Source organism: Blennius ocellaris (genome assembly GCF_963422515.1).
Source record: "Blennius ocellaris genome assembly, chromosome: 11".
Classification (NCBI taxonomy): domain Eukaryota; kingdom Metazoa; phylum Chordata; class Actinopteri; order Blenniiformes; family Blenniidae; genus Blennius; species Blennius ocellaris.
Genome location: NC_137660.1, coordinates 22548371 through 22576065, shown reverse-complemented (window position 1 = coordinate 22576065; position 27695 = coordinate 22548371). Strand labels below are relative to the sequence as shown.

Here is a 27695-nt window from a genome sequence, read left to right as displayed (position 1 = left end):
TCCCGCTGCATAATGCCTATTGTGAATATGAGGAATGAAAGCAGCCCCGCACTCCTGGGACGACTCCGACAATGGAGCAGCCTTGGCCTAGATGCAAATCATAGCCTCTTATTCAGACTATAGTGTGTGTGTGTGTGTGTGTGTGTGTGTGTGTGTGTGTGTGTGTGTGTGTGTGTGTGTGTGTGTGTGTGTGTGTGTGTGTGTGTGTGTGTGTGTGTGTGTGTGTGTGTGTGTGTGTGTGTGTGTGTTTTCAGAGAGGGAGCTACCTCCTCATTAGGTGGCTCTGATAAAAGCGCAAAAACCATGTTCCTGAGTGGATGGGAAGAGGGAGAGAAGTGGGGAAGCAAAACAAGAGTGGAGGGATGGAGGGAGGTGAAAGAGGACAAAAGGAAGAGAAAGTAAAGAGGAGGAGAGCGAGAGAGATGAGGAAAGAGAGATGAGAGAGAGAGGTAAAGGGTGAAAAATATAAAGCGAGGACAATAAGAGGGAGAGGAGGTGGAAGAAGAAGTGTGTACATGGACATGGGGTCCATGTACAGAGAGAGACAGAGAGAGAGAGAGAGAGAGAGAGAGAAAGCGAGAGAACTTGTGCGCCCACATTAGGAAACACTCACACTGAGGTGGCTGGGTTGCGGGATTAGTAGTTTAATTGGTACCTCAAGGAATAGAGAAGACTTAACAACAGCGGACTGCACCAGGGGTAGGCTGCAGGACCACAGTCACACACACACACACACTCACACACACACACACACACACACCCGCACACACACACACACACACGCAGTTATAGAAGTTGTTATTCAACTTATGAGGAAATTTTCTTGAACAGTTCCCTTTTCATGACGTTAGTCAGAAGTCGACATTATAATAAGAGAATACTATGCAACTCAACATGATCATAATCTAACTGACAAAATATGCCAAGAAATAAGAAATCTGACTGACACAGTGTGAGGAGGGTAATTTATTAAAACCATGTAACACACTAATGTATTCTATATGTATATAGTGTATCTCTTCAACTGAAACTGTATAAAATACTGTTGCTGAGGAGAAAAAGAAGAAACATACTGCAAATATAATACAAGATATATTTCATATGCAGTATAACAAAAAAATTATTGTCTATCTACTGTACATTATAGCTAATATCAAAACCATCTGAGATACTGCTTCTCAATAAAAACATACATTGTACCCACTGTGTATTTAATGTATTAATAAAACCATGGAACATCTTGGGTTTGTTTTTAAAATACTGACTATTAAGTGCATTATTATTGTGTACTCAGTCGAGGCGGTGCCAGTGGACACTGATGAAGACGGAATGTTTGGAGCTGTACAAGATCAACAGACCATTAATAGCATTGATAAAACAACGCCATACAATTGTGGAAGATGATACTGGAAGTCAACTGAAAGCTGATCGCCCAAGTTGACATCATACGCCACATACAACTCAGATAAAAATCTTCTTCTGTTTCTACTTCATCGTTCAACTGTTTCTCATGTAATTTCCACCGGGAGCACGATGGGGAAACACGCTTCAAAGAAAACAAGTGGCTGCCTTGCAAATAATGACCCTGCCAGCTCTCCAGTGGTGCAAAAGTCACAGTGTGAGACTAAAATCTCTGACACGCTGTCTTCAGATGTGAGAGGCCATCCAGTGGCCTCTCACAAGCTTCACAAGCGTCTATTCTGTAAAGTTTGTATTTATTTTTCAGCCAAAACACACCAGATCAGTGACAAGCGGAAAGAACAAGCCTATGGCGGAAGATATGACTGATTCAAACCAGGATTTTCCAGCTCTGAAGCGAGTGCTACCCACCAAAATAAAATGAAATAAAATGCTGCATTCCAAACGTGTGAAATTTGTCTTCGCATTTATCCAGTTTAAAACACTGAAGATGATATGCAGCATATATCAATAAAATATTTTTTTTTAAATCTTACTTTTATACTTAAATATATTTTGGAACCTGAAATCAGTACTTTTAACAAAGACTTTTCCCACAATTGTCACGACGTCGACTTAAGTGAAGAATGACACAAATTTCTGGCAACTGGTGGGGTAAAACCCAAATCTTCTCAAATTACAACAAAATCCAAATCAGATCCCTCGCATGAATGTTGCCTGGATAAAACTGACCTTGAAATTTAAATATATGTATATATATGTGTGTCTGTACATAAGTCTACTGTACCTTAGCTGTACATGTAAACTTCTTCGAGAGGCTCCATTCTAGTGTATGACTAGCTTTAAGTAGGAACTGACGTAAATACATACACTTGTCTAATTATGCATAAACTCTTATAAGTCTAATGTACCATAGCTGTATGTGTATGCTTCTTCGAGAGGCTCCATTCTGGTGTTTGAGTAGCTTTAACTCGGAACAGATGTAAATCTGGAGTAAAAATATCAAAGACACATTATTACAAGAGGCTCCTACATGCCCAAATTGTTACTGGAGGATATTTTCTGAGAGCCACTATTAGGTCTTCCTCAAGGACTATAATATCATGCTTTTGTAGATCTCGGTGAAAATGTTTCTCTCACAAAAGCAAAATCCTCCCCGGACTGTGTTTGTCTGAGTCACACATCTCGAGCGAAGCGACAGCATCTCATCTGAGAACGATCCGATGCGTGCATGCGGCATTATATGGAGCATGTGTGCTGTCACAAGTGCTCTTTAGTTTGCAAAAGCCTCATTCATAATACAGCGAGAGATAGAGTGCCAGTCACAATTCCTGTTAGGGTTCATCAAATAACTACTTAACCTGTCAGCTCTGCAGCAAGACTTTATCAGACTGTATCTGTGCAGTCGGCTGCCATGATCCCCGGTGATTATTTTGGCTCCCGACAAATTTTAGCTGACAGAAACAGGATTAGTGATCCTATTCCGAGACCCTTTCCCACATTAATATCTCCTTGCCCTGGTTGAGGGGAGCTCTCGGAAAGATGGATGACGGAGGTGCGTATAAATAGCGAGAGCGGAGAGAGAGAGAGGGACGGGTGACGGATGGGTACAGGATGTGGAGAAATGAAGTGGCGGGAGAAAGGAAACGAGGGGGGTGACAGGAGGGAAGTGAGAGATGTTCTGCATGTTTAATCTCCGTCGTCGGGCCTATGAGGGGCTAAAACAAGAGCTGCGAGGTGAAGAAGTGCTGTGAGGAAAGGAAAGGCGCTGCTTTCCATAATTGAAGTCAAGTTAAGATTCATTGGGGGGAAAAAATCTGTTTATTTACTGCTGTGTGTATTGGCTTGTTTGTCTAAGACCGAAATAAATTAAAAAAAAGACTCAACTGTGTGATGAATATTTGGTTAATTTGTATTTTGACTGCTGAGATCTGTCCGCCTCGTCTTGATTATTGTATTGCTGACTTTCCTATAACGTCAACAGATTGATTTCGTTGTTGTAGCCGGACAGGCAGTTTCTTCACTCTTGATGCTTTTGACTGTTAGAATCTCATATATCTTTCCATGTATATTTTAATGACTCTATATAGAACTTTGTATTGCATTTTACTATATGAACAGTGGTCGATAAGTAGATTGATTGACATGTGTTGCGTAGGATTATGCACTCAAATCAGCCATAACATTATGGCTACTGATCGTTTTATTGTGGTGTCCATTAGTGGATCTAAATGTGTTTTAAAAGCAAAAAAAATTTCTTAATTGAGATGCTAAGATGTCTGGGTGAAGACATCTTTAAAACTGCAGCTCTTTTGATGAGTTCCTGGTCCACAGTGGAGAGTATCTATCAAAAGCGGCCAAAGGAAAGTAAAGAGGTGAACCAGTGACAACGCTATGGAAAACCGAGGCTCACTGAGGATGTCGGGAGTTAAAGCTGCTCATGTGATTCAACTGATGAGCTAAGATGTAATTAAAACTGTGCGGTGCGTGACTCATTTTTTCTCCTCGCAAACATGCTTTGTATTTCTTTTTTGCATATTCCGTCACTCCCAATGGTCCGTCTCTCTGTTTGCCCTGTGATGGACTTGTGACTTAGACATAGAAGGTACATGAATGAATGGAGTATTCAGGGTAAAATCATCATCATCAATCTGGTGAGAGAAGTGGGAGAGGAGCTGAACGTACAGCCTGATGTTTTTAGATTTAAGACTTACAAATATCTCATGGCTGGTTGGGGAGATTTTTCTTATCTTATGATTCTTTCACTTCACCGTCCAGAAGCAGGCGGAACAATTCTTTTTGTCTTAGTTTTCTTTTATGGAGCAGCGCTGTTTTTATCTTCTGCAATTTAGTTCTGAGAGTTCTGAGAATCTTAATGTTCTACAGTTCTTACAAACATTCCATAACCCAGGCACAGCACAATAATCACTCACTTAATTGTTTAAATATCTGTGAATAGACTGCACTAAATCTGACCTTCAGCGTTTAAGCCTTGCAGATTTATCATATTTTAAGTGTGGTGGTTTATGTCGAATACTCTGCAAAAGGGAGCCAACTGCCCCAGCAGTGGTCTAATTTATTTAGGTAATAACACTGAAAGTGCCAAATTCACAGCGTGTAGTAAATGTAACACCTTTAAAGCCTCGCTGTGTGATTGCACGCAGGTCATCTACGCCAACTGATTCTCACTCACAGCGACTGTAAAACTCCTCGGCTACTGTCTATAACAGCTTTGTCATAATGTGTAAACGCTCACGCGCAGACATTGGGAGAAAAACAGTGTTTGAACTCAAAATGAAAAGGTCCCGAATAAGTCCAGTGAGGGATTAGAGAGCCAGCACTTCGATTTGCAGCATTGTACTGATATGCGGCCCCAACATGCCCTATTGATATCCAATAGCACACTGACTTTGTTGAGAATAAAATGTTCATCCAAACCTTTCTATGCACATCCACTTTCCTCACCGCCTCGTTAAAAACAGCCCGGTTGTTTTGAATAGACAAATTTCCAACCCAAAAATTTTTTTTAAAGTATTTTTTTCGGCTTTGTGTATTCGTGTTTATGTGGTGAATGACCTGCAGATGGAGTGTATCTCATGCATGTCTTCGTTCTTGTGCGCGCTGTCCGTCAGGCTGTCGCCCAGCGCCATCAGACACTGAGCGAATCCCTTGTAGATGGAGTGACATCTTCTGGCCGAGGCTGCAGCGACGGGGCAGGGGCTCAACACTGCAAAACAAACCACACAACCACAGAAAAATGATGAAAACACAGGGACACTATCAACACTTACACTTCCCCTAACAAATTACCTGATTTACGCTGAACATGCTCTTTGTCGTCTGTTTTCTGTGTTTTTGAATGAGAATTAAAACTATACATCTATCACATTTCAGAAGTAATAATTAAAAAAAACTCATGTTGGGAGACAGGAGCTCTATACGAGTAAAAAGTTTAGAAGTTAAACTCTTATTTTCTCTTATTTTCATTGGATTTCATTGTATTTGTGATGAAATTGGATCTTTAGTAGTTGTGACGGGTCTGGAGTAGCGAGTATCCCTTGAGGCCTTCAAACAACTCCAGTTTAGAGCAACAGCACAAACTCAGGATCATCCAGGTTTACCCAGCTAAATAAACTATCAACCTGTTTTTTGTTGTGGTTGCGAATGCTATGTTCGATCTTTTTTTTATATATATCGAAATGTTACTACATGTTACTGGTGCTTGACGTTGGTTACTCCCGTTGGTACTCCACATACACTTCTGTTTATATTTATGTCGCTCTCCTTTTGGCTTGCAGATAAAAGACAAACATTGTAGTACCACCGGAAGCTGTGGGGGCAGTGTAAAGACAAGAATCCCGAAACAAACAGTGGAATTTCTTGAAGAAAGATGTTGTGACACCTCGAGGTGTTTAACAGCCTCACGGACCGCCTGCATTGTTGATGGAGATTTTTATCCCCCTTATTGTCAACAGCATTGTGAATGTATGCTAGTACCATCATAGTTATTAGTGACTTCCTTCTTCTCTTTAAAAAAAATACAAATCTTTTTGGTACATGGCCATTATGAGGATTTAAAGCAGCATCCTTTGGTGGATTGAACATGAAATGTTCATTCCAATGCATTAGATGCAATAAAGTAAAAAGATATTTACACTGCTTGAAGCATACGTACCTATTTTTTATGTGTAAATAGAGCATAAATGAACTACTAGTGTTAGAGCACTGTTAATGAATCTGGTAAGTTCAAAAGGTCCTAATTAAAAAGACAAAAAACATCTGAGTATTGTCAAACTGGGAAATTCCCAGTGAAAAACTGCTCGCAAGAAATGCTGCTGATGATGTAATAAACAAACTTTAAAGTCATAATAGCCTAACTTAATTTTATTAACTTGTAAAAATGTACTAACTAACCATAGATTTTCTGTTTGTGCCACCTTAAAGCGTGATAGTAGACACAGAAAATGAGTTTGCATCAAATTTCAAATGACAACCATTTCAAAAACTGTCTCAGGTCTCTTCTGCTGCAAGTGAGGGAAAAATGGCTGCATGTCGACGTTTTGTGTGATACGACTCAATCTGAGCAGGACTCTCAGTGCAGCAGCTGACAATAAACATCACTCTGTTTAGTTGCAACTGTTGGACCAGATAAAACACAGTCAGTTCAGAGAGTGTCAGCGCCGTCTGCGCGGCTGTTTGTTTGGATGATGCGAGGTTAAGTATTATCTGTCATGCGCGCACAACTTCAGACAGCTTCCCTCCCCGTCCCCTCAATCATTCAGGTCTTAAAAGTCTGCTGTTGATTTATCGCTCACAGGATGAGACACGTCGAGGCTCGATGACCAAGTAATGGAAATACAACGATGAAGAAAAACCCAGTTTGACTTGATTGTTGCCCTCAGCAACAACATGCACATGTCAGGTGTGAAATCTCAACCGCCATCGACCTGAAATGGATCAAATAGATGCTGTGATGATGACAGCTGGAAAGACGCACCAACTGAAGACAAACAGTCGACATACAATGTCAGAAACACTGTTACAGCCAGACTATCTCTTTCCATAAAGGCACAACCTACACCAATGTATCCCTGGTAACTAACATACCTCAAGGTAAGAACTTCTCTGTTCCAGGAAGGAACCAAGAAACTCTTCAGTACTCAGTTTGGACAGGTACTTCCTACACCGGTGTGATGTCAGGTAACACGAGGGCAACTTTGGCTCAGTTGATAAATCTTTCAATTGTCTTCCAATCCAAAAGTGATAATTCATCATTATATGTCACTGACATTCTCTCTCTCTCTCTCTTTCCTATAGTCTGCACCTTCTCCGTACATTCAAGCAGGATCTCCAACAATAGAACACGATGTTTGTTTCTTGCCCACAACACCAAACCAGAACAGCAGGAAGTCTCCTCCTGAGTCTCGTTCTGCAGAGATTCTCTACATCTTAGTCTGCTTCTGCAGGTTTCTTCCCATTAAAAAAAGGAGTTTTTCCTTCCCACCATCATCTATGCTTGCTCATGTGGAATTGTTTTTTTTTTCTATAGAGGTACCTTGAAATGAATGTGCTGTATTTTGTGCTACATAAAGAAAAAATGAATTCAAATGAAAAGATGGTGGTTCAATCCTCCATTTTTCTCTCTTTTTATGTCAAAGTGTGCGAGACATTGAACTCTATTCTGCTCCTAATGGAGGCCGAGCACTGTGCATGGCAGCGGTCTCCTCCAGTGTGTGTGTTTGTGTGTGTTTGAATATAAATATAAAGATGAAAATGAAAAACAAAGGCTTGTATAACAGATCACGCAAAACACATTTATGCTGGTAAATTAATATACAATGTGAGTCACAGCAGCTAGAAAACATTTGCGTTGTGTTGTAAAGTTTCCCTTCGATCCCTTCTTAGGTCCAGCAATCTTTCTCTGCATCTCTTTTGTTGCTCTTCTTTTTCCCAAAGCTTGGACTTCGTGACAAACCTTCCAACCATATTGCATTTTTCTGTCAAATTCAGATTTATTTGCTGTAATGATCCAATGTGTTTGATAACCTTCTCCACCAAGGCGCCCAACTCCGTGGTGTCAAATTTCATTTTGTGCTTTTGGGCTCAAGCCAATCATTTCGTTGCAAATTCAAGCAAACAAACACAGAAGCGTTACAGTTCGTTGAAGTTGTCCAGATTACATTTGTACACATCAAACCACCAAGAAACACTTTCGAATGTGGCTGAGAGTGGAGGTGTCTGCAAATATTTTGGCTTTACTAAATATCCCCATAGTAAGAATTATGTAGACGACAGAGTTTGTCATTTTGTTCTACAACAATGAAAGAACAAATATGTTTGACCCAGGGGAGTCAGCCATACAGCCATTTGTACGACCCAGAGACAGACACCTACACAGAAATAGAGTTTAAAAGTGGATTAATGGATATAGTCCAAAGCGAAGGTAAAGTGATCTTGGACACGTCTTCGCAATAAAGCTATGAAGAAGAGGACTTTCAAAATCTCCATTTGTTTCAGTACAAAGTGAAAGAACATTCTCAGCATCTTAAATAATAAATAAATCATGGAAATCAAGTCAAGTATGTCTTTAAAGTCTGTGTGTCTTACCTGTTTCACCTCTTCCTGTATTACTGAGCTTCTTTCCTTACTCACTCCCCATGTGTCACTATTACATGTCACCAGCACCTCTGCGCCTGGTTCTGCAGGTTTCTTCCTATGAAAACAGGAGTTTTTCCTTTCCACAATCACTGATGCTTGCTGGATTGCTGGTTTCTCTGTAAAAGTGCTGTGAAATGACTGTATAAATACAGTTGAATTGAATTGAATATCACTCTGGATGCCCCCTTTGTTGTTATTGGTCATCTACTAATAACTAATAACTAATTACTACAACTGTGGTGTGTATGTCCAGTAACAGCGTTTTCAAAAAGTTGTGTTGTGTGTCCCCCGTCCCCCGATTTACTTAAAGCTTTTTCAGTGGCTCCAAGCAGTGTTGTCATGTAAACGGACAATCAAAACACAACAAAGGTTTTGAGTTACCTCCTGAAAATGTTGTGTAACTGGGGCCTTACGCGCAGGGGTCAGACAGTTAAAAAAGGTACAAAGCTCCACAAGACTAAATCAAAAGTCATGAAAGCAAAGACCCACGAGAGAAAATGATGGAATGACTTCAAATAAATGCAAAGACAAAATGTCAAACATCTGCTGAGTGATTGTACATGTAGACTGAGTGACTGACTCGTAATGACAAGAAGGTGTGGCGACCTTGGAAGTGAAGCATAAGACCATGAGCACAGTGTCTGGGTACAAAATAAAACAGCAGGCGTCAGATCAAAGCAGATGATTGTCACATTGATATCAAATTTGGATCCTCAGAGAATCACGGCACCAATGAGGATATAAAGTTTCCAGAATGCACTTGTATTTTTTATCTATTTTTTTTACTAAAACAACCAGGAAAAATTTGAAGTCGTCATTATAGGTAATTACTGCTTTGATCCAAATGAATACAAACAGAGTTGTGTCTGGCCTCTGAATTAAAATGAGTTTGAAAGACACTTGTTTAACTCGTGTTTGTTTCCTTTCCTCTGAGTTTGGATCTGCACCTCTTCAGAAAGGGGAGTATTTTCTTTCTTTCCATGGTCGACTATGTTTACGAATGTGTAATTGTTGGGCTTCTTTCTACTTCTGATGGTTGTGTTGTTACTGGCACTTCATAAATGAAAGTGAATCGAACTAAACTGACTTCACACTTTGCATTCTGGTGCACTGGTCAATAAAAGTGATAAAAGATGGAATATAATTGCATTTCATGAGAAAAGTGCATTTCCAAACCTCTGAATCTGCATTTGTGTCCCATTTGTTTTGCAATTTGAAGTCTGGTGTTGTTCACACTGATGGGTGTTTCAAATATTTCATAACAGCTGACCAATTAGAGGTGGGATGAATCTTTGGCGTTCTCGTCCAGCACAGTTAAATAGCTACTTCATAACAAATGGAAAAGAAGTGCCGATAAAACAGATGCAATATTACAAGTTGTTCTAAGTCCAAATACAGACACAATTAGTGTATACGTGGGTAAAAAGTTAACTGATCCCTGCAGCTGCTATCCAGGCTTCAGTAGCAGCTGCTTGTTATTTCCCATAAGAAGAAAATTGCTAAAAAAACAAACAAAAAAAACAAAAAAAACAAAACCACAAAGTCAATCTGAATGAAGCAAAACAAACTGGGAATTCAGTCTGCTTTCCAGCAAGCACAATTTTTTTGCGTTTTCCCGAACCGAAACAGAAAGACATCCATCACATAGACTTTTTCTTCCGCCCTCTGCTGCTGCATGTCAGTTTTATATTGAAATGTTTCTCTGCCTCTTCAAAAAGAAAGAGAAGGAAAAAAAAAAACCCTGTCAGAAACATAGAGCAATTCAGGAGGCGAACGAGGGGGAGACTTTATTAAGCTACTGCAGCCTCTTCACGCAAAATACTCTGAGAAAAAAGGACGGAAAAAAAAAATCTCACCGCTCAGAGTGAAACTTGAGGAGTGTAAAAATGCTGTGGGAGGGTGATGCTGATCCAACGAGAGAGAGACAGAAAGTCTGCTGAACTGTCAGCTGTCCTCCAGCTGGAGTAACTTTGGCCACGTTCATGCATAATAATTACACATATGTGCAGAAAACAATATAACAAAACAGAAAACACTGCAAATTTTGATGATAAAAAAAAAATCACCAGTGTGCAACTTAATGAAAGTAATGGATTACAAGTTACAAGCAAAAAAACAAGTTACTCAGGAAAGAAGCACTTGTGTTTCTTTGATCAGTTTCACTCAGGCCTCGCCGACCAAGGCCCAGGTAGTTGTGATATTGGAATGTGGCCGTAACTCATTGTACGAGATAGTTAGTGGGAGGAAGATGCTCTATAATCTGGATGTTAGCTGAATTTTCCATACATGGTACAAAAACTTATCATGGGTGTTCATCCCATGTTGCAACTCTATGCAAAACCAACGATACTGGAATGCACCGAAAGACAAAAAATAAGAAATATATATCAAACAACAAATTAACAGTAAATAAATAAGTCCTTGATAGTGCATGTCAACATGAATCAGACAATCTAGCTAATCTAGATAATAGATCCAAACCAGGTAAACTGTTCACGTAGTCCAGTGCTTCTCAAATGGTGGGGCGCGCCCCCCTAGGGGGGCGTGGTGGGGTGTCAGGGGGGGCGCGAGGCGGGCGCGACTTTCAGTATTAGTGTCTTTATTCATGCTTGAACAATAAAAAAAGGGCCTCCAGCCACTAGGTGGCAGCAGTGCTCAAACTAATCAACAGGCTGCCTGTTCAACCCAGTAGAGAAGAAGAAGTACTACACATGGTAAAATTGTAAATGGTCTAGATTTATATAGCGCCTTCTAACCACACTGAGTGCAGTCCCAAAGCGCTTTACATATCAGTCATTCACCCATTCACGCACCAATGGGACAGAGCTGCCATGCAAGGCGCTAGTCGACCACTGGGAGCAATTTAGGGTTCAGTGTCTTGCCCAAGGACACTTCGACACATAGACCAGTGTAGACTGGGATCGAACCTCCGACCTCTCACTCCGAAAGACGACCACTCTACCACCTGAGCCACGGTCGCCCTAAACATGAACACATGAACACCGGTGTACTACAGAGCTGGCGGAGGAGGAGGAGGAGAGGTGGAGAAGTTTCTGACAGGAGTGAAAAGAAAAAAGGATGAGGCATCAGAGGAAAAGAAAACAGGTGACAGTAACCGGCATAAACCTAGTAAGAGCAGGAGATATGACGATGCCTACATAGCCCTTGGGTTTACCGTGAACACGGTCGGAAACGAGGAAACACCCATTTGTGTTTTATGCCTAAAAACTCTGGCAGCGGACAGCATGAAACCAAATAAATGAAGACGGCACCTGGAGACCATGCACCATACACCCGTTATGTCAGTAAGCCACTGGAGTTTTTTCATCGTAAACTCCATGATTATCGCCAACATGCCGGTCATTTTGTCAGCGCGGCATCAGTAAACAAAAAAGCCTGCTAGCCTCTTACAAAGTTGCCCACCACATCGCAAGGTGCAAAAAACCTCACACCATAGCAGATTTATTTTGATAATCAGGCGATTGTATGCAGAATGCTGGTGCCAGCAACTGATACAGTGGTTTATACAGATAAATAAATAAATATTATCAAGTTCTCAATGGTAGTACAATTCGGGGGGGGGGCCCTGAAAAAAATTCTGTCCTCTAGGGGGGGCGTGACAGAAAATAATTGAGAACCACTGACGTAGTCTATTAGTGAGTTCCATGTCTTTTGAGTTTTAATTCATTTCTAACGTCTGAGACACACGTGTGACCTTTTAAGTCCTCTTCATATTGATGGCCACTTCAAAAATCTACTTTGTAAATCTGTGTAGTGCAAATATAGGCAGTAGTAGAGGTCGGCCATATTGTGCACATTGTGTGATCCCTATCCTCGTTTGGAAGCTAAAAACCAAAGTGTCCTTCCTTTAATGCCTTCAGATGTGGTTTTCGATGGTTTTCTGCAGCTGTTCATTGTGTCATTTACAGCTTAAAGGTTTGAATATGTTTAAGTGAAGAAGTTCACAAAGGCATTTCAGGTTGCTCTCACTCAGCTACACCCGGCATGAATGCGTCAAGGTGCAAAACCAAAACAACTCGCTGAACGATGCACAAACCTTCCGTACAAATAAAGTCTTTCACATGCAAACATTTATTGCAAAAATCAAGGGTGTTCATTAGTGCAGCTTTAATGCGGAGATGTGAATCTTGTGAGCTCACACCGAATGCAGAAACCCAAATATTCTCGAAGAAAAAGATCCAACTGAGAGCAACAACAACAAATCCGTCAGCTGCGGAGCGGTTCGAGATGTCACTTGTCAGCATGGATTGTCAGGACACTTGCTGATGGAGAACAAACCAGACGAGGTGTTTGCTGTCACTTCTAAGTACCTTTGAAGACAGGACGTGACATGAACAACATTCAAGAAAAAAAAAAAAAAAACATGACTTTTTTTTTTTTTTTTACGCCAGGTGTCAAAAGGTATGTAGGTTAGACACACCTACGTGTTTTATACTTAGCACTTTATCCACGTCAAATCAAAAAGCTTTTTGTTTCAAACTCGGCAGACGTCGTTTCTGACGCCAGGTTGACCATCTGATGGATCGTTTTGAAAACTGTCAAGTAAAAGAAATTAGGTGGCCATCCAGACACTTCCCTCCACCATTTATCTGTAAGAAAACGAAACTTCTCCAAGGACTTTCAGAGGGAGAAAGCGTGTGCTCATGTATGCGCAAACACACGCCCACCCGCTCCAGCGAGCACAGCATCACAAGTCATTTACTGTGTACATAGCTATTTACAGCCTCTCACAAAAGCCCAAAGCTGTTTGTTGAGCCAGACTTGAGGAGGAGAAAATACTTCCAGAGAGATATAAAATTGGTTGGCGTTGTTGTTAAATAATAATTAACGATTGTTCATTTTTCTTGGGTGTTTTACAACAGGACACAGAAGCTTGAAATGATGAAACTTTCATGTATGCACTGTGGGTTTGATCACTAAAGGGTATAAAAACAAGTGCGGTATTGTGCGCATCTGATCTATCTATCTATCTGATCTATTGATGGGACGCACTGAAATGTGTTATTTTAATAAATTACACGGACTATCCATTTAGCACATTTGCCTTCATAAATATGGAATATTTGATGTGTCTCCAGCTGCTAGGACTTCCCTTAATTTATGCTGATAAATATAATGTACAACAAGCAGGGTGATTTAATTACCTCAGTAAAATCCTTGCCATGTCTAATATTGTATCTATTTGATCTATTTTTCGACTCGGCCTTCAGAAACAGGTTTCTGCTGTTACCATCAGCTCAGCCACCACAACTTTTATACACAGACTATTATGAGATATTTTATGTCCCTGAGATTCTTATTTACTCAAATGTTCCAATATGTTTGGCATCTCCCTGCACCAACACGTCCAACTCCACAGTCTTTGCATATGTGGACTCGCCGTTATTTTCAGGTGCTTGTTGAAGAACGGAAGCAAACCAGCAGAGACGCGAGAAGCTTCCAGCTCATTGTCCTTGTGTAAACAGGAAAGCAAATGAATATGAATCAGAGACCTGGGAAAGACTTTGACTGTAGGTAAAGTGGCATCAGTGTTCAAGCTGTGATCTAAAAAGCAATTCGAGAGGAGATCCACAATGGCCATGTCAACTTTCTGAGCTGCAGCCAGATGTTAAAGTGGATTAAACTGTTGTGATGCAGAGAAAGAGGAGAATGTAATCTTGAGAACGGTGCAAATTAATTTTTTCATTGCATTTCATTGCCACAAATGCTTTTTTATAAACCTTTGAAATAGTTTCATTGAATGATTTACTGGAGGAAACAATAGAGGATGATCAATATTCAGAGCACTTCTCCCCCCAAAAATTTTTTCTTTGTTTTTTTATTTAATATAAGGTGACTAACATCTGAGCATCAAAGTGCATCCATGCTTGTTAGTACCTGACTTTTTCCAATGCACATGAAACTTTTAGTGAGGTGTCTTTCACTTTATACCAACTGACCAACAGACTGGAAAACTCACAAGGTGATTTATTCCTTTTTAACACTCTTTTCTCTCGCAACACTCCAGCAATACTCGGATTGCAGTTCAGCATCTATGAATGCTTAACTGAAGGAGAAGTTACCTTTTCGCCGCATGGGCTAAAATATAATTCAAACTTAAATATTTCAGTGTTGCCCTCTACTGATGTCTTTTTGCTTTTTGGAATGAATTCCTGCAAAGCTGCTATCGAAGAGAGCCCAGAATTTGCAACTTGTGGAGACGGAAAACAGCAAAGCCGAATCCAGTAAAGTTGTTTTTAGGTTTGGGTTAGTATTTAAGAACTTCTGATCCTCTGGTTTGAGTTCTGAATCACAAGAGCAGCTTAAGAAAGAATGGAAATAAAAGAGGGGACGCTTGACTTGTTTTCCATGCTTTCAGTTTCATCGTCAGACGACCAATATGGGGGAGGAGCTCGCTCACCTGCCCATTTCTGCACTGATTGGATAAATCATGTAAAACGAAGAGGAAAGAAAGTGATTTTGATCTGAATTATCAAAGTGGGAATTTTCACTGTTGTGTCACAAATTTTTAAGTGAGTGGAGAACCCATCCTGCTCTTCCAGTCACTGATTCACTGACGGATGTCAGGAACTGAGCACACATGAACCGACACAACATGCATGTAAGAGGTTGTCAGATTGGACTCAGTTTTATCATAAAACTCCAACTTTTCCTATTTTCTCCCCGAGATTTCCATACAGGGAGGTTTTTTTTTTGGGGGGGGGGGGATTCGTTCCAGCCTCTGGTAACATTGGAGACAAGAGAAGTTGCTTCAGGTGGAATAAAAACAGTCGATCAATAAATGAATCAGACCGTCTGTCTCATGTCTGAAAAAAACAAACAAAATCAAATGTCACCCATCCACTGAGCAGCGATGGGTTAAAATAGGAAACCGATGATGTTTGATTGACAAAGACCTTTCCGGATTATTTTTGCTCATGTTTTCTTACCTCCACCTTCTGTCTCCTGACTTCTGATGGAGAAGACATCAAGAGAAGGTGCAGCAAAAAAAAAAAAAAAAAAAAAAGGAGGGGCGGCTGACAGCCTCCTTCTATTGCCATCTGTTGCTTGTTCACGTCTTTCTGATATTTGAATTCATCTCTCTGCTCTTTCATCTCAAACTCCTGCCGCGTGACGAGCAACGCACACCAATGACTGACTGCTTACTGAATTACAATGACTGAAGAGTGATCGTGTGTTCACGCAAGACATACATGTATTGAGTGAGTGAATCACAGCGGTAGTTTTCTTTTACCAGCAAAACAAAATGTAGCAGGGAATTGCTTGAGGGAATTGCTTGATGCAGGTCCATTTCCATTGTTTTTACTGATTTTATTTTTTCTTGGCTTCGATAGTGTGAATAAAATGGCCGGTACTCTTGCAATATCTTTATACCTCTATTTTATCTCTCTTTCTGAGGTTTTCAGTTGGATTTAAGTCAGAACTCATTGTTATTACTTATTAAAACAGTCCCATCTGTTATACTAGTTCTTTTTGCTACTTTAGCTTGTTAACCTCACTTTAACTATTTAATCTTGTTCAACATTTTACCCTAAATCTAATTTTCAACTGTTTTCTAGCTTGTTTCTCTTATTTCTCTAAAATATAGTCAGATTTTATGATTCCTTTTGATATGTCAAATGCCTCCAGTAACTGAGGAGAGCAGGGGTGTAGCGTAATGATACTTCCACCATGTTCTATACTTGGTGGGGTGTGGTTTTCTTTATGAGATTCATAAACTGCTGCATGATGTCTTCAGCGCAACTCCACTTTGGTTCCATGCTGATGCAACATGAAGCTTATCTGTGTAAGCTGTTTACCCTAAATGTAGACTTATCGTGTGTGACGTTTTTCTCAGAATTATCATAAACCTTCACTGACTTCTCTCATCAGTTTCTTCTTAAATCTTTAGCTTTATGTCATCTGCTCTTCAGTATTGTGACAAAGACACTGGAACTATCCACTGCACAACTGTGTGCAAAACCTTTATGGCTAAATTCTAACATGCTCACAGCTACGATAGCGAATCTGGAGTAATTCATGAAATGTTTTTCTTTTTCTTTCTGTCAGATTTTGACACAGAGCCCACTAACATCGCCCTCTGCTGCTTTTGGGGAACATTAAGGCAGGTGAAACATGAATATTGAATAAGCCCTGATACTACTTTGTTTACAGAAAAAACGAAGCAGCTCAATAGAAGTAAGATTGTATTTATCATGGAACAACAGCTTTTTAAAGGCAAAGCTGAAAACAAAGGAGATACTGAAATGACAAGGAACAGGTTTGAGCAAAAAGAAACATACAAAAACAACTTGATACATAAAAAAGTGTGGGAAATAAAAAGGGTGCATAAAAATTTTTTGCAGATGCAGGAGAAAAAAAGACAGAAAACTGCAAAGTCAAAAAAGTATGCGGGGTATATAAACAGCAAATTTGCGAAGTGGGGAAAGGTGAGCAGATTGACAGGAAAGCAGACATGAGGAATGGGGAAGCAGGTGATGGTGGTCAAAAAGCTGGAAACAAACACAAGGGAGAAAGTAAACATGGTGAAAAGAAAAAAAAACACTCTCACACAACTGAATTAATGCCAATCATGGTAATTCAGCGGACTCCTTAGTTCAGCCAAGTAAAATAAGAATAAATACGTAAGCAGAAACAACACACCACCAAATGTTCAATTCATGAAAAGAGGCACAATCAAAGTGCAACATATTGCAAAACCACACTATGCAGAATCAACATATATCATCTGTCTCCAGAAAAGCTCCTAAGATCCAGCAGGCCTGATGGCTTTAGGAACGAAGGACTGGAGAAGATGGTTTGTCGTCATCGGTGTCAAGACAGTGACTTGATGACACAGATAAATTCAGAGAAAGAATGTGGTCCTATTGGGCAAGTACTCCTAGAGCTTCTTGGACCACCTGCATCTCCTATGGGGAAAATAAGTCTTCTGGTCAAAAATTCCCATAAGCACACTCCTAAACCTTGTTGAAAGCCTTGTTGAAAGCCTTGTTGGAAGCGTTGAACCTGTTATAGCTGCAAAGGGTGGACAGACATCATATTAAATCCTATAGATTAAGAATGGGATGTCACTCAAGTTCATATGTGCATATTCAAATAAAGGCTTTGTGTTTTTTTTATCTTCTATACAAGAGAATCAGAAACAGCACAAGCAGAATACCCTACCAGTATTTCGAACAATCTGGAACATGCACATGATTCCGTATTGATGAAAACATCACTGTGTGTCATTTTTGTTTTTCTTTCAGCTATTATCTTCAGTGCATTTTGTTGTTGGATCAGCTTCCACACATCTGTACCGGTAATGTCACATTTGTTTTTATACCCTCAAAGCTTGAGTAGTTATACTTTTCAGTTGGCTTGAAATGGAAATGCTGTAGGAAGTTATAGGGATTGCTTCTACAATCTCATGTTGACTGAGCCAGGAAGAAAGACGCATGGAAAGTGAAATTGTTACAGTGATGAGGAAAACAAAGATAAAGGCTCAAAGCATGACGGCCAGAGATGAAGGCACAAGTTCACTAAAAAAAAGTTTGGCTGGATGGATGGATGGATTGATTTCTTCTGAGCTTAAGAGTCTGGAAGTCATCCTCATTTTTTTTTCTTCTCCTGAATTAAAGAAAAAAGGTTCTAAATGTTTTTCAGCGTGGCGAAAGAGTTCCATACCGAGATAAAAAGCAGAGACGATAGAAGTAAAGAGTTGGGCTCATCCCGGAGGAGGACGGCTGCGACTTGTGGCAGACGGCCCTCCTGAAGAGTGAGATCGCTTCGGAGCTGGTAGTGCTCGATATTTCACCGAGGTAAGATGGTCCTCTTCAAGAGTGTGACAGGCACAGATGCGTCACGTCATGATTAGTGTACAAGACGGCAGAGATAACACTCCTGAAGAGTGTGACTGTCCCAGAAGAGGCTTGTCGCGATGGGTAAAAGTCAGAGTCTAGCCACGGCTGAAGCCTGGCAGGTGAACAGGAGATGCTAATTGGGTCAGACACTGCATCACCGCAACTCCTCCCCACCTCTCCAGAGACCCGCTGTTTAATATTTAATAAACCAAAGCTTCTTCCGAGGCACTCTCTCCCCCTCTCTCTGTGTGTTGTGTTCTTTTTTCCCCTTTATTCAAGGAAACCTATTGATTTCAGGCTGGGTTGTTCACAGGGCCTGAAAACTATTGGCATCACTCATCTCCATCACGTTTTAATGAAGACCCGAGGAGGGAAAAACCACCGGAGGAGGAGAGATGATGATGGGTGTGAGAGGTAAAAGGGGATGGAGATGGTGTGAGGGTTGGAGGAAGAGGAGGAGGAGGAGGTGAGAGTACTGATCAATAAAGGAGATACAAAGAAAAGTGGCCATGAGGAAAACTCAATTATCAAGCAAATCACTGACTCACAAGACCACAACTGGACCTTGGAAAGAGAAAACACTTATTAACACCTTGAATCATTGACATGTTGGATCTCGTTATGACACCACCTCCACCAACCTGAGAGAAGCATCAAACGAAAGGCTTTTTTTTTTTTTTTTTAAACCCGAATCAATGCGAGTTTTGAAATTATGCACAATACTTCTTCAAATCAGATCATTTTGATTGGGCAACTTGTATCTGCTGGTTGTTTTGAACTGCATCATCACTATTCACCAGACATGAAAGCTGGGACTCCTCCAGTCAGTATCCCTTTATACAGCTTCTGTCGCTCTCAAACTACACAATCATACAATTTTGGTTAGATTTGTGTCCCAGTAGCTCATTGAGAAGCTGCTGTCATTTGGAAATGTCCTTCACTGCAGGAGGAGTCAGGAGACATTTGACAGCATTTTACAATAAAAGTTGGAAAATGTAATGTAAAAACACTATGATGTAATATTGTTTTATTTTGGGAAAACTATTTGGACAGTTTAGGAGATGAATGAACAATTAGTCAAGACAACAAGCTAAAGTCCAAGACAAAAGGTAAAACTACAATATTACTACCCTGCTTCTCCTTATCTGTATGCCATATCATGTTTATCATGAAAATACCTATTGAGATCCAAACTATTTCCATTTCAACAATGGAAATATTTTGTGAAGCCAAATTTGCCGAAATACAAGCAGTATGGAAGAATGAATCACTGAAACATGTTGTGCTGGGTGTGTCTTTAACAAGGAGCAAAAAGTTTCAAAACGGCGAGTGCATTGTACGAGTGGTGTTCCAGAAATAAAACTCACAGCTGTGCGCAGGAGGATTATTGTAACTTCTGTAAAACAACAAGATTAAACTCGATACACAAACCGAAACCGAGAATGAACAAACTTCCCACAAGAGCTCGATTGGCTTGGGATCGAACCACAACTTGCACATGATGACTGCTAAACACTCCACCACCGTGGGGCCTGGAGATATCGTCAGAAGTGATGAAGCGGCTTTGAGATTGTATTCTGAACATGCCTGCAGCCATCGCCACTGATGTGTGAGTGTGTGTGCAGGAGTAAATGTGATATATCGAATACAAAGTCAGTAACAATTGTGCAGAACTTGACCAAAAAAAAATCTCTTTTAAGAAAGAGATAAAAGTGATTAATCAATACCTCTTATTGTGTAACACTTTTCTACTGAGTCACAGAAACACAACAAACTGATGTTTACCATTATGAATGCCACATTGGCACATTTTCAAAGTGTTAATAGGCTCCTAATTAATGTAGCAATGTGCTTACATAGGAATTATGCCTACTTCAGCCCATTATATTGAATAAATGGAAGCCAACATGATATAGGGCAGTCCCTCGCTGCACTGATTTGAATTTATACACTTCTGTGGGAGAAGTCCTCTTCAGATAAGTGCCGCATGATTATCTCCACGAGCTGCTATTCAGGCTGAAATTAGTTTCTGTGGGTGCAGTTGGGAAATCAAGGCAGGGAGGCACATCTGCTCACCTGGCAGGAATGTGCCGTTTCTGGTGCGGCTTGTAAACTAATGATCTGTTCACGATGCTTGATGGAGGCCCATGCTGAGGTCACCAGGGGGACTGATGGGGCAGAGGCTGCTGTTTAACTCTAGTAGTTCGGTGTTGAAACATCATGGCCTCCTCGACAGCAAGAAGGACACCGGGAGTTCACTGAATGACAATGTGTGGACATCAGTTAACATCATGTATTCAGTACTGCCAACTCATAAGCAAAGAAAGTAGCTCATGGCTGCCCTGTAGTAGGTAATGTCATTACTTCTGTCTTGAAGTATTTTAGCTTTAATGGTCGCCACAGATCATCTTCCGCTCCGTGGTTGATGATCATCACCCTGTGGTTCTCAACGTGTGGGTCGGTCAAACTTTGTCTCAATTTGATTTCATCATTTTGGTAATGCAAGTTGAGATGCAAAACATTTATAAAAAACTAAACGGGAACATACTATCTGGGGCCATTGGGTCTCACTTTATGACAACAGCATGCTGCTGCTGTACCAGAAGAACAAAATGCATTACTACTGTATTTGACTGACGGGGTAAACAAAATGTTGCGAAAAGAAAAGGCTAAACAACAGAATTTAAACTGAAACAGAAGACATGCATTAGAAAACAAACAGTGAACATCACAAAGTGTGTGTGTGTGGGGAAACTTGTGAGGGACTGGAGAATAGCATAGATGTGATGAAAAAAAGAAAGATTGGGGCTAAAAGCATGACGGCCAGAGAGAATTTCAAAAATAAAGCATGTTTCCCGTCTTTCTCCATGTGTTCTATCTTTCAGGGTTTTCCCAAGGTACTCCAGCTTTCTCCAACAATTCTAAGACATGCTTGTTACACTTGTGACGGACAGGCGAATGAGAAAATAAAGTTCACCGTGGTAGCTCCTGTTAGAAACATTAAAAACTCTTTTGGCTGGGGTAATGACCTCGAAGGTACTCTTTAGTCTTCCAAGGTTTAGGGGCTCATCCATTGTCTTTTGTTTTCAACTTTGCCTGCAAAGACATTTCTAAACTGTTGACAGAAATCATTAGGAGCTTCTTTGGTGAAGTAATGTGAAGTAGTAGAAGAGATCCTTGTTTCTGTTGTCTTTGAGAGAACAGAGTGATATTGTCTTCTTTTGTTTGCTTTTCTGCTCCTACAGGTCATCAGTGGTATTACTCCATTTGCTGCATATTAGTGAGCTTCCGAGAAATTTACAAAATGACACATGTAATGAGCACTGAAGACTGCGCCTGTGTCTAGATATTCACTGCAGAACATATTTGAGCCTTTAATGACAACCATACCATTCACAGGATATATTATCTACTGTATGTGTGGCTTTCAGTGGAGGAATCTACATTCCAAAAGATTGCATAGTTACCACAAGATGGTGCATACGTGTAGGTTGAACCCTGGGGGATATCTATACACAACAGTGCTTCTTTATTTTTGACACTGGAGGTAAAATTCCTGAAAAAGCTCCTAGGATCATTGTGGTCCAGCCGCTGATTTGTTGCTAAATGTAATCGCAAAGTGGTTTCTGGGGTCCATCACGGAGTCCTTCTGAGTGCATGGTGGGCCAGCTCGATTTCCCTTTAGAGGGGATAAGCAGGTGAAGAAAATTAATCACTGAATGAGCCCAAGGCATGGCCAAGCGTGCATTAAAATCATCTGGGTCCACCGAGGATTACTAATGCTCTTGCAGGACTTTCCCCCATTAGTCGGTTGTAGGAGCCTGCCAAGGTTAGAGGAGAGGTGTGCCTGCATCTGAATGGACTTCAATTTAACAAGGCCTTTGACATTTGGAGTGAGTAAGTTTTAAAAAAGTTTTAAAAACAAGATGCAGAGTTCAAACTAAAAGAATACCTTGATGATCAAAAGTGAGAAAGCAAAAACATGGAAATGAGTACATAAAAGTCAAATGAAAAAAGGGAGAATGGCAAACTACAAATATTTATTGGGAGTGTGAGTCGAACTGCAGGGGACCCTTCAGTACGGCGAGGAGCAGGCAGATCAATGACGTGCCAGCTGATCAACTGCTTCTCAACCTGCCTTGATTAATATTTGATAGCTGAACTAAGACTGAGCCAAGAGAGAGAGAGAGAGAGAGAGAGAGAGAGAGCAGAGGTAGAGTCACTGATTGATAAAGACAAAGTGAAAGCTCTCCAGGCTTTGCGGCCTTGATTACGATTGGAGAAAGATAAATAGGATCAAAAGAAATGAAGAAGTGCAGAAAAGCATTTTTTTCTGAGTGAGCCGATGAATTTATCTGATAAACAGTATTTGTTTGGCACGACTGTTTAGCACTATTGATGTTGCTCCTGCTGCACTCACTGCAATCAATTTATAATATCAATATGACAAACGATAAAAGGAATCCTGGTTATATGGAGTTGTGCACTTTATTACACCAGTGAGGTGGTTCCCTATTAATAGCCATTGTTTTAAATGCCTCATATTTTAAATTAATGCATTTCTCACCTCCAGACAAAGCCATTGAGGTTCATTTGACGTCTCTGATTGAAGCAACAACTTTACTTACTCATTAGTAATGTGGAAAATACAAAGAAACTGTAGAGTTACACGGAGCTGAGTTACACTTACTTTATTTTACTGAAAAGTGACTTACATGTGCATCTTAAAAACTTAGAATACAATATGATAGTTTGTTCAATTCCTCCTAACATGATCATTATAATCCTAATGTACAGTTGGTCAATGTGATTGTTATTAGTTAAATCTGTTTTCAGGTTTCTAGGTTATTATTTCACTTAACTCCTGTTTACTGGAGGAAAGGCTCATCATTGACCCCAAAGTGGCTCAGTTAATCTGATAACATTTAAGAGGTCTTTCTTTAGTATTTAGCATTAGCCTGTACTGATTTTATGAACATCAGTTGCCTCAAATAAATGTTATAATCCCTTTGTTATATTTATCATTAGTTCAAAAATCCACTTCTTTCAAGAAGCCCAGATATTAGAGCATCTTCCTCCCACTGACTGATGTGCCTTCAGCTGAACTTTACGAGTGAAACTCAATAATCTGACCCAGGTCATTTTCAGCAGCTTTCACAACACTGGTTGTAGCAGAGTGACGAGATGTAAAGTGGCAGTGGATGCATTGTTTCAAATAAATAAATGCTGGAAATGTCTTCTTTATTCTCTCAGGTAGATTTTAAATTGCCACAGTCTGGCATGGTTGCACTTAAAACTTCTTCTCTTGTCATTTGGCCTGCAGCTGCAACGGGTTGAATCTGCTGCGGGGTGGAAGTAGCATGAACAACAACTTCTTTGAGGCAAAATCAGTTTTGGACAGGCACATAAAAGAGCCTCTAGTATGTATTTTAATATAGCAGTGCATCATATTGATTAATTTGTGGTAAGCCGTAATCATAACTGAGATTAATGAGTGATTAATTGTGCAGCGCCACATGATGATAACTTCATTACGAATAATGATGTTTTTGATCCTTGGTGATCTTTTTTTAGGCTGCAGTATTAGTTTGTTTTAAGTGTATATGAAGTGTATTTGTTTATTCACCAAAAGCTGCGTGGATTTATCTAACTGCATATTTCTTTACAGGATCCCTCCTGTCATCCGGCAGCCAGTTTCTGAAGCTATTTACATCAAATCTACATTATTCATAACTCTCTACTTCAGTGCCTGGAGGCGTGGCCCCTGGTTAACTTTCAGCCAATCAGGCTGTCTGATGAATAATTCAAGTTTCCTTACAGTGCATCTTTACCTTGAGTGATGTATCACAGCTCATGAGTCTCATCCTGGATGGGAACATGCAGAAGCTGAACTGTCCAACATATAAAGAGTTCACATACTTCAGCCCCAAAACCTGTATTTCGAGTTTACACTTCAGAGATTTCCATCAACATTCAAACCCATTACAACAGGGAAAAAGAGAAAAACATTTTTTTTAAATTCAATGTATACATATATAGTTCCTCACAAGAATAGCAGGTGTCATATGTCTTTGTCATATAATAGACACAACACAACAAAGCTCAACAAGTTGCAATACATTTTTTATTATTAATATTGCTTGTAACATCTACTACAGGCAACACATTTAACACGATACAACTACGTCCATGAAATTTGGTAAACATATGCAGCATTTCAGGTGACAAGAAAATGTCACTGAGATCATACCTATTTTACGTTATGCATGATATTTTTGAAACAAGGGCCTCCGTGGGGGTAAGTTTGAGAGATCTAATATTTATGACTGAATCTGTTGTAGGTGCATGGAGGTTCATTAAAATCACGAACATGCTGCGGTATTACATAAAGTGCAATACGACAAAATGAAGATTCCTGCTTTTTATTTAATATCAATCGTCCGTAACGTAACAATGTGAGCAAATCCAGAATTTTCGTCTCAATGGGCACACAAACATTTCAGTTTCCTTACATTGACACTATAATAATTAATTCCTGGTAGGTTTAGTTGGTTTTGTACTCGCAGTGAGAAGTTTATGACTCAAGTGAGGCGATGTGGAAGCAGCTACTTAATCTTTCATCGTGACGAAATGCTGCATTCACATCAAAAATTGAAGGACCAGAGATGTGCACTTCGACTGGCCGGTTCGGGACCCTGTCAGAAGATGTATGTTGAAGTTGGCTGCAAGTCATGCGAGTCTTTCTAATCTGATTTTCTTCCCGCTGAAGGTCTACGGCGGAAGACACACACAACTTAGCCATTAGGCTCATTATATTTGAGTTTTTGCGTCATTTGCCCATTTTTTTATCACGAAAGAACATTAATTAAAAGCATTTAGAGCTGTTTAGATCCTTGACCGCCATTAAACACATTTCATTTAACCCGTTTCAGCTCTTACTTGTTTTTAGTATCATTGACTGAGTTTTTTTCTTTCTTGAATAAAAAAAAAAGAGAAGAAAAGAAAAACATAGGTCAAAATGTCATGTATCTTAAAGAAACAAACTTATATCAATCAGATTCGAGTAAGCCATGTGCAGCAGTATGGTGCAATGGAATTTGTATTGCCGTTTTCAAAGATGCAATGCATTTGTTGACCTCTCATATTGATTTTTAAAAAAAAATCGCTTTGGGAAACTTGGAGACTGTCTTCATCTTTAATGTCTTTGATTTGTTTTTTATGAGATGCCAGACAGGCCACCTTTCACCCAGATGTATCTGCAATAATAAAAGAAGTCTGCCTATTTCTGTGCAGATTCCCATCAGGAAAACATATAAAGAACGCATCCTTGTGTTACAATACACTATATGCTTTAATCAGATCTCCACTTGAAAGCCTCAGATATCAACATTTATAAAGCGTATGATGTTAAACTGATTAAGTTCGACCTTCTGCTGTCTGCTGGACAACTTTAATGGACCCTCATGGCCAGATGAATCAGAGGTTGACACACTCTTTCGTTGTCTGTCTCCAGTATTATAAAAGCTCTGGGTGCTTGTCCAAAGTTTAAGGAGCTGGTTTTATGGTTCAAAAAACATATGCTGATACAAATAAACCATGTGGACTGTTGCACGGTCACTTTCTGACACTAATAAAATCACCCGACTGTCACCTTCACTGTTTCTACTCTCCAGAGTGGGCAAAGTCTTTGCGTACCTTACTCAAGCAGAAGTACAGATATTTTTTGTAAAAGTAACTTAAGCTTCTGTACTTAAAGAGACATTCTGTAAAAATGTAAGTAATTCCTCTGTTGTACACTGAGTGGCAGTGTTGAGTCATTTTAGTCGGTCCTTCACTTTCATTTTAAAGCGCTGGTTTTCTTCTTTGTTGGTAGTTTCAGTGGTGCAAATTAAGTCTGGTGAGTTAATATACAGTATGTGTTCCCAGGTAGACCACACTGCAGTGTTAACAACATTCAGCCAGGAATATATTAGCTATTCCTCACGTTGCCTCTTTGAACAAATCAATATATCATGTTGTGGTGCAAACTTGCATTGCAAGACGAGATGAGCTGGGGCAAAAGCATCAGAAGTATTTTGGATATTGCAGCTTTACATAAAAGAATAGGCTTGGAATTATTTTTTGTTATTTACTTTTTCGGCTTCTTAAGACATTCTTGCACCTACATGTATGGTTGCAAGAATTTTTATAGTTTTCTCAATGAATTCATCAATCCTACCCAAACACAATATGCGTAACTTGATACAACATAAACAATAAGATTATTTCTTGTATTTTCTGAATATTTGCAGCGCTGAAGAAAAACAATACTCAAATTTAGTGATGCTCAATGCAGAAATATAGGATATTCCAAATAATTCTATCTATCTATCTATCTATCTATCTATCTATCTATCTATCCATCTATCTAGCTCTCTATCATGGGCCAATTTGAAGAATTACAGGATAATAAGAAGACATAGTTAATGGGAAAATACCTGAAAAATCTGTAACAAAGTTAAAAAAAAAAAAAAAAAAACACCATTGTGAGTCACACACGTTGGAGAGGTGACAGAATAAGTTTCTACGTCACGCCGGCAGAGTTGAAGCACTGAAGGTCACCTTAGATGAGTTAGAGGGAAGCAGGCTTCCTGCTGTTTAAAGCAGTGGCGTCAAATGAGCTTGAAGGTCGATGTCTGTTTGGTTTGTTAATCAAGCAGGTGATCAAAGAAAGGCTTTCTGCCTGAACGGGCTTCCCCTAAATCGTACGTTTGGTTTCGTTTGAGACGAATCAAACGATCAAACAAGCGGCAGCATGTTGTGTTTCACACCAGACTGAGCACCACAATCCACCGGTCAACCTGAAAATCAAACCCTAAATTGTGTGGCAACAATAAAGTGGTTCCACAAAATGACAAGCTGATACACTGAAGTCGGGCATCGCGATGCTCTACTGAGCTCAATTATTGGTCTACGTGGGAAACTGGAACAAGAAAAATGTGCCATAGTTTCCAGTTTTCTGGAAACTTCCTTTTAATGAATGTTGAATCCTGTCATAATTCAATGAGTTAAAGCTGTTAAATGTATATGGAGAACTGTCCAACATGCTTTGCCTATTGCTGGATAGATTCTGCTCATAAAACTAAATTGACCTTTATTTTCAAAAAATGCATTGCAAGACAAAGTGGTTTATATGCTAAAACAGAGTCCTTCCCCCGTCACCCCACCAAATCGAATTCAGCCCTCAGAGTGGCTCAAACTTATAGTTGTACAGCT

General features: G+C 39.9%; 1 protein-coding gene across 1 annotated transcript in view; it reads right to left on the bottom strand.

Annotated features, from left to right (window-relative positions):
• Positions 1 to 27695, bottom strand: part of nrn1la (neuritin 1-like a) — a gene marked incomplete at both ends in the record, with an annotated part of 78987 nt that overhangs the window by 12163 nt on the left and 39129 nt on the right. The window contains one exon of the mRNA XM_080505489.1: positions 4996 to 5146. Within this exon, the coding sequence (XP_080361615.1) occupies positions 4996 to 5146 (151 nt within the window). The remainder of the gene's footprint in view (positions 1 to 4995; positions 5147 to 27695) is intronic.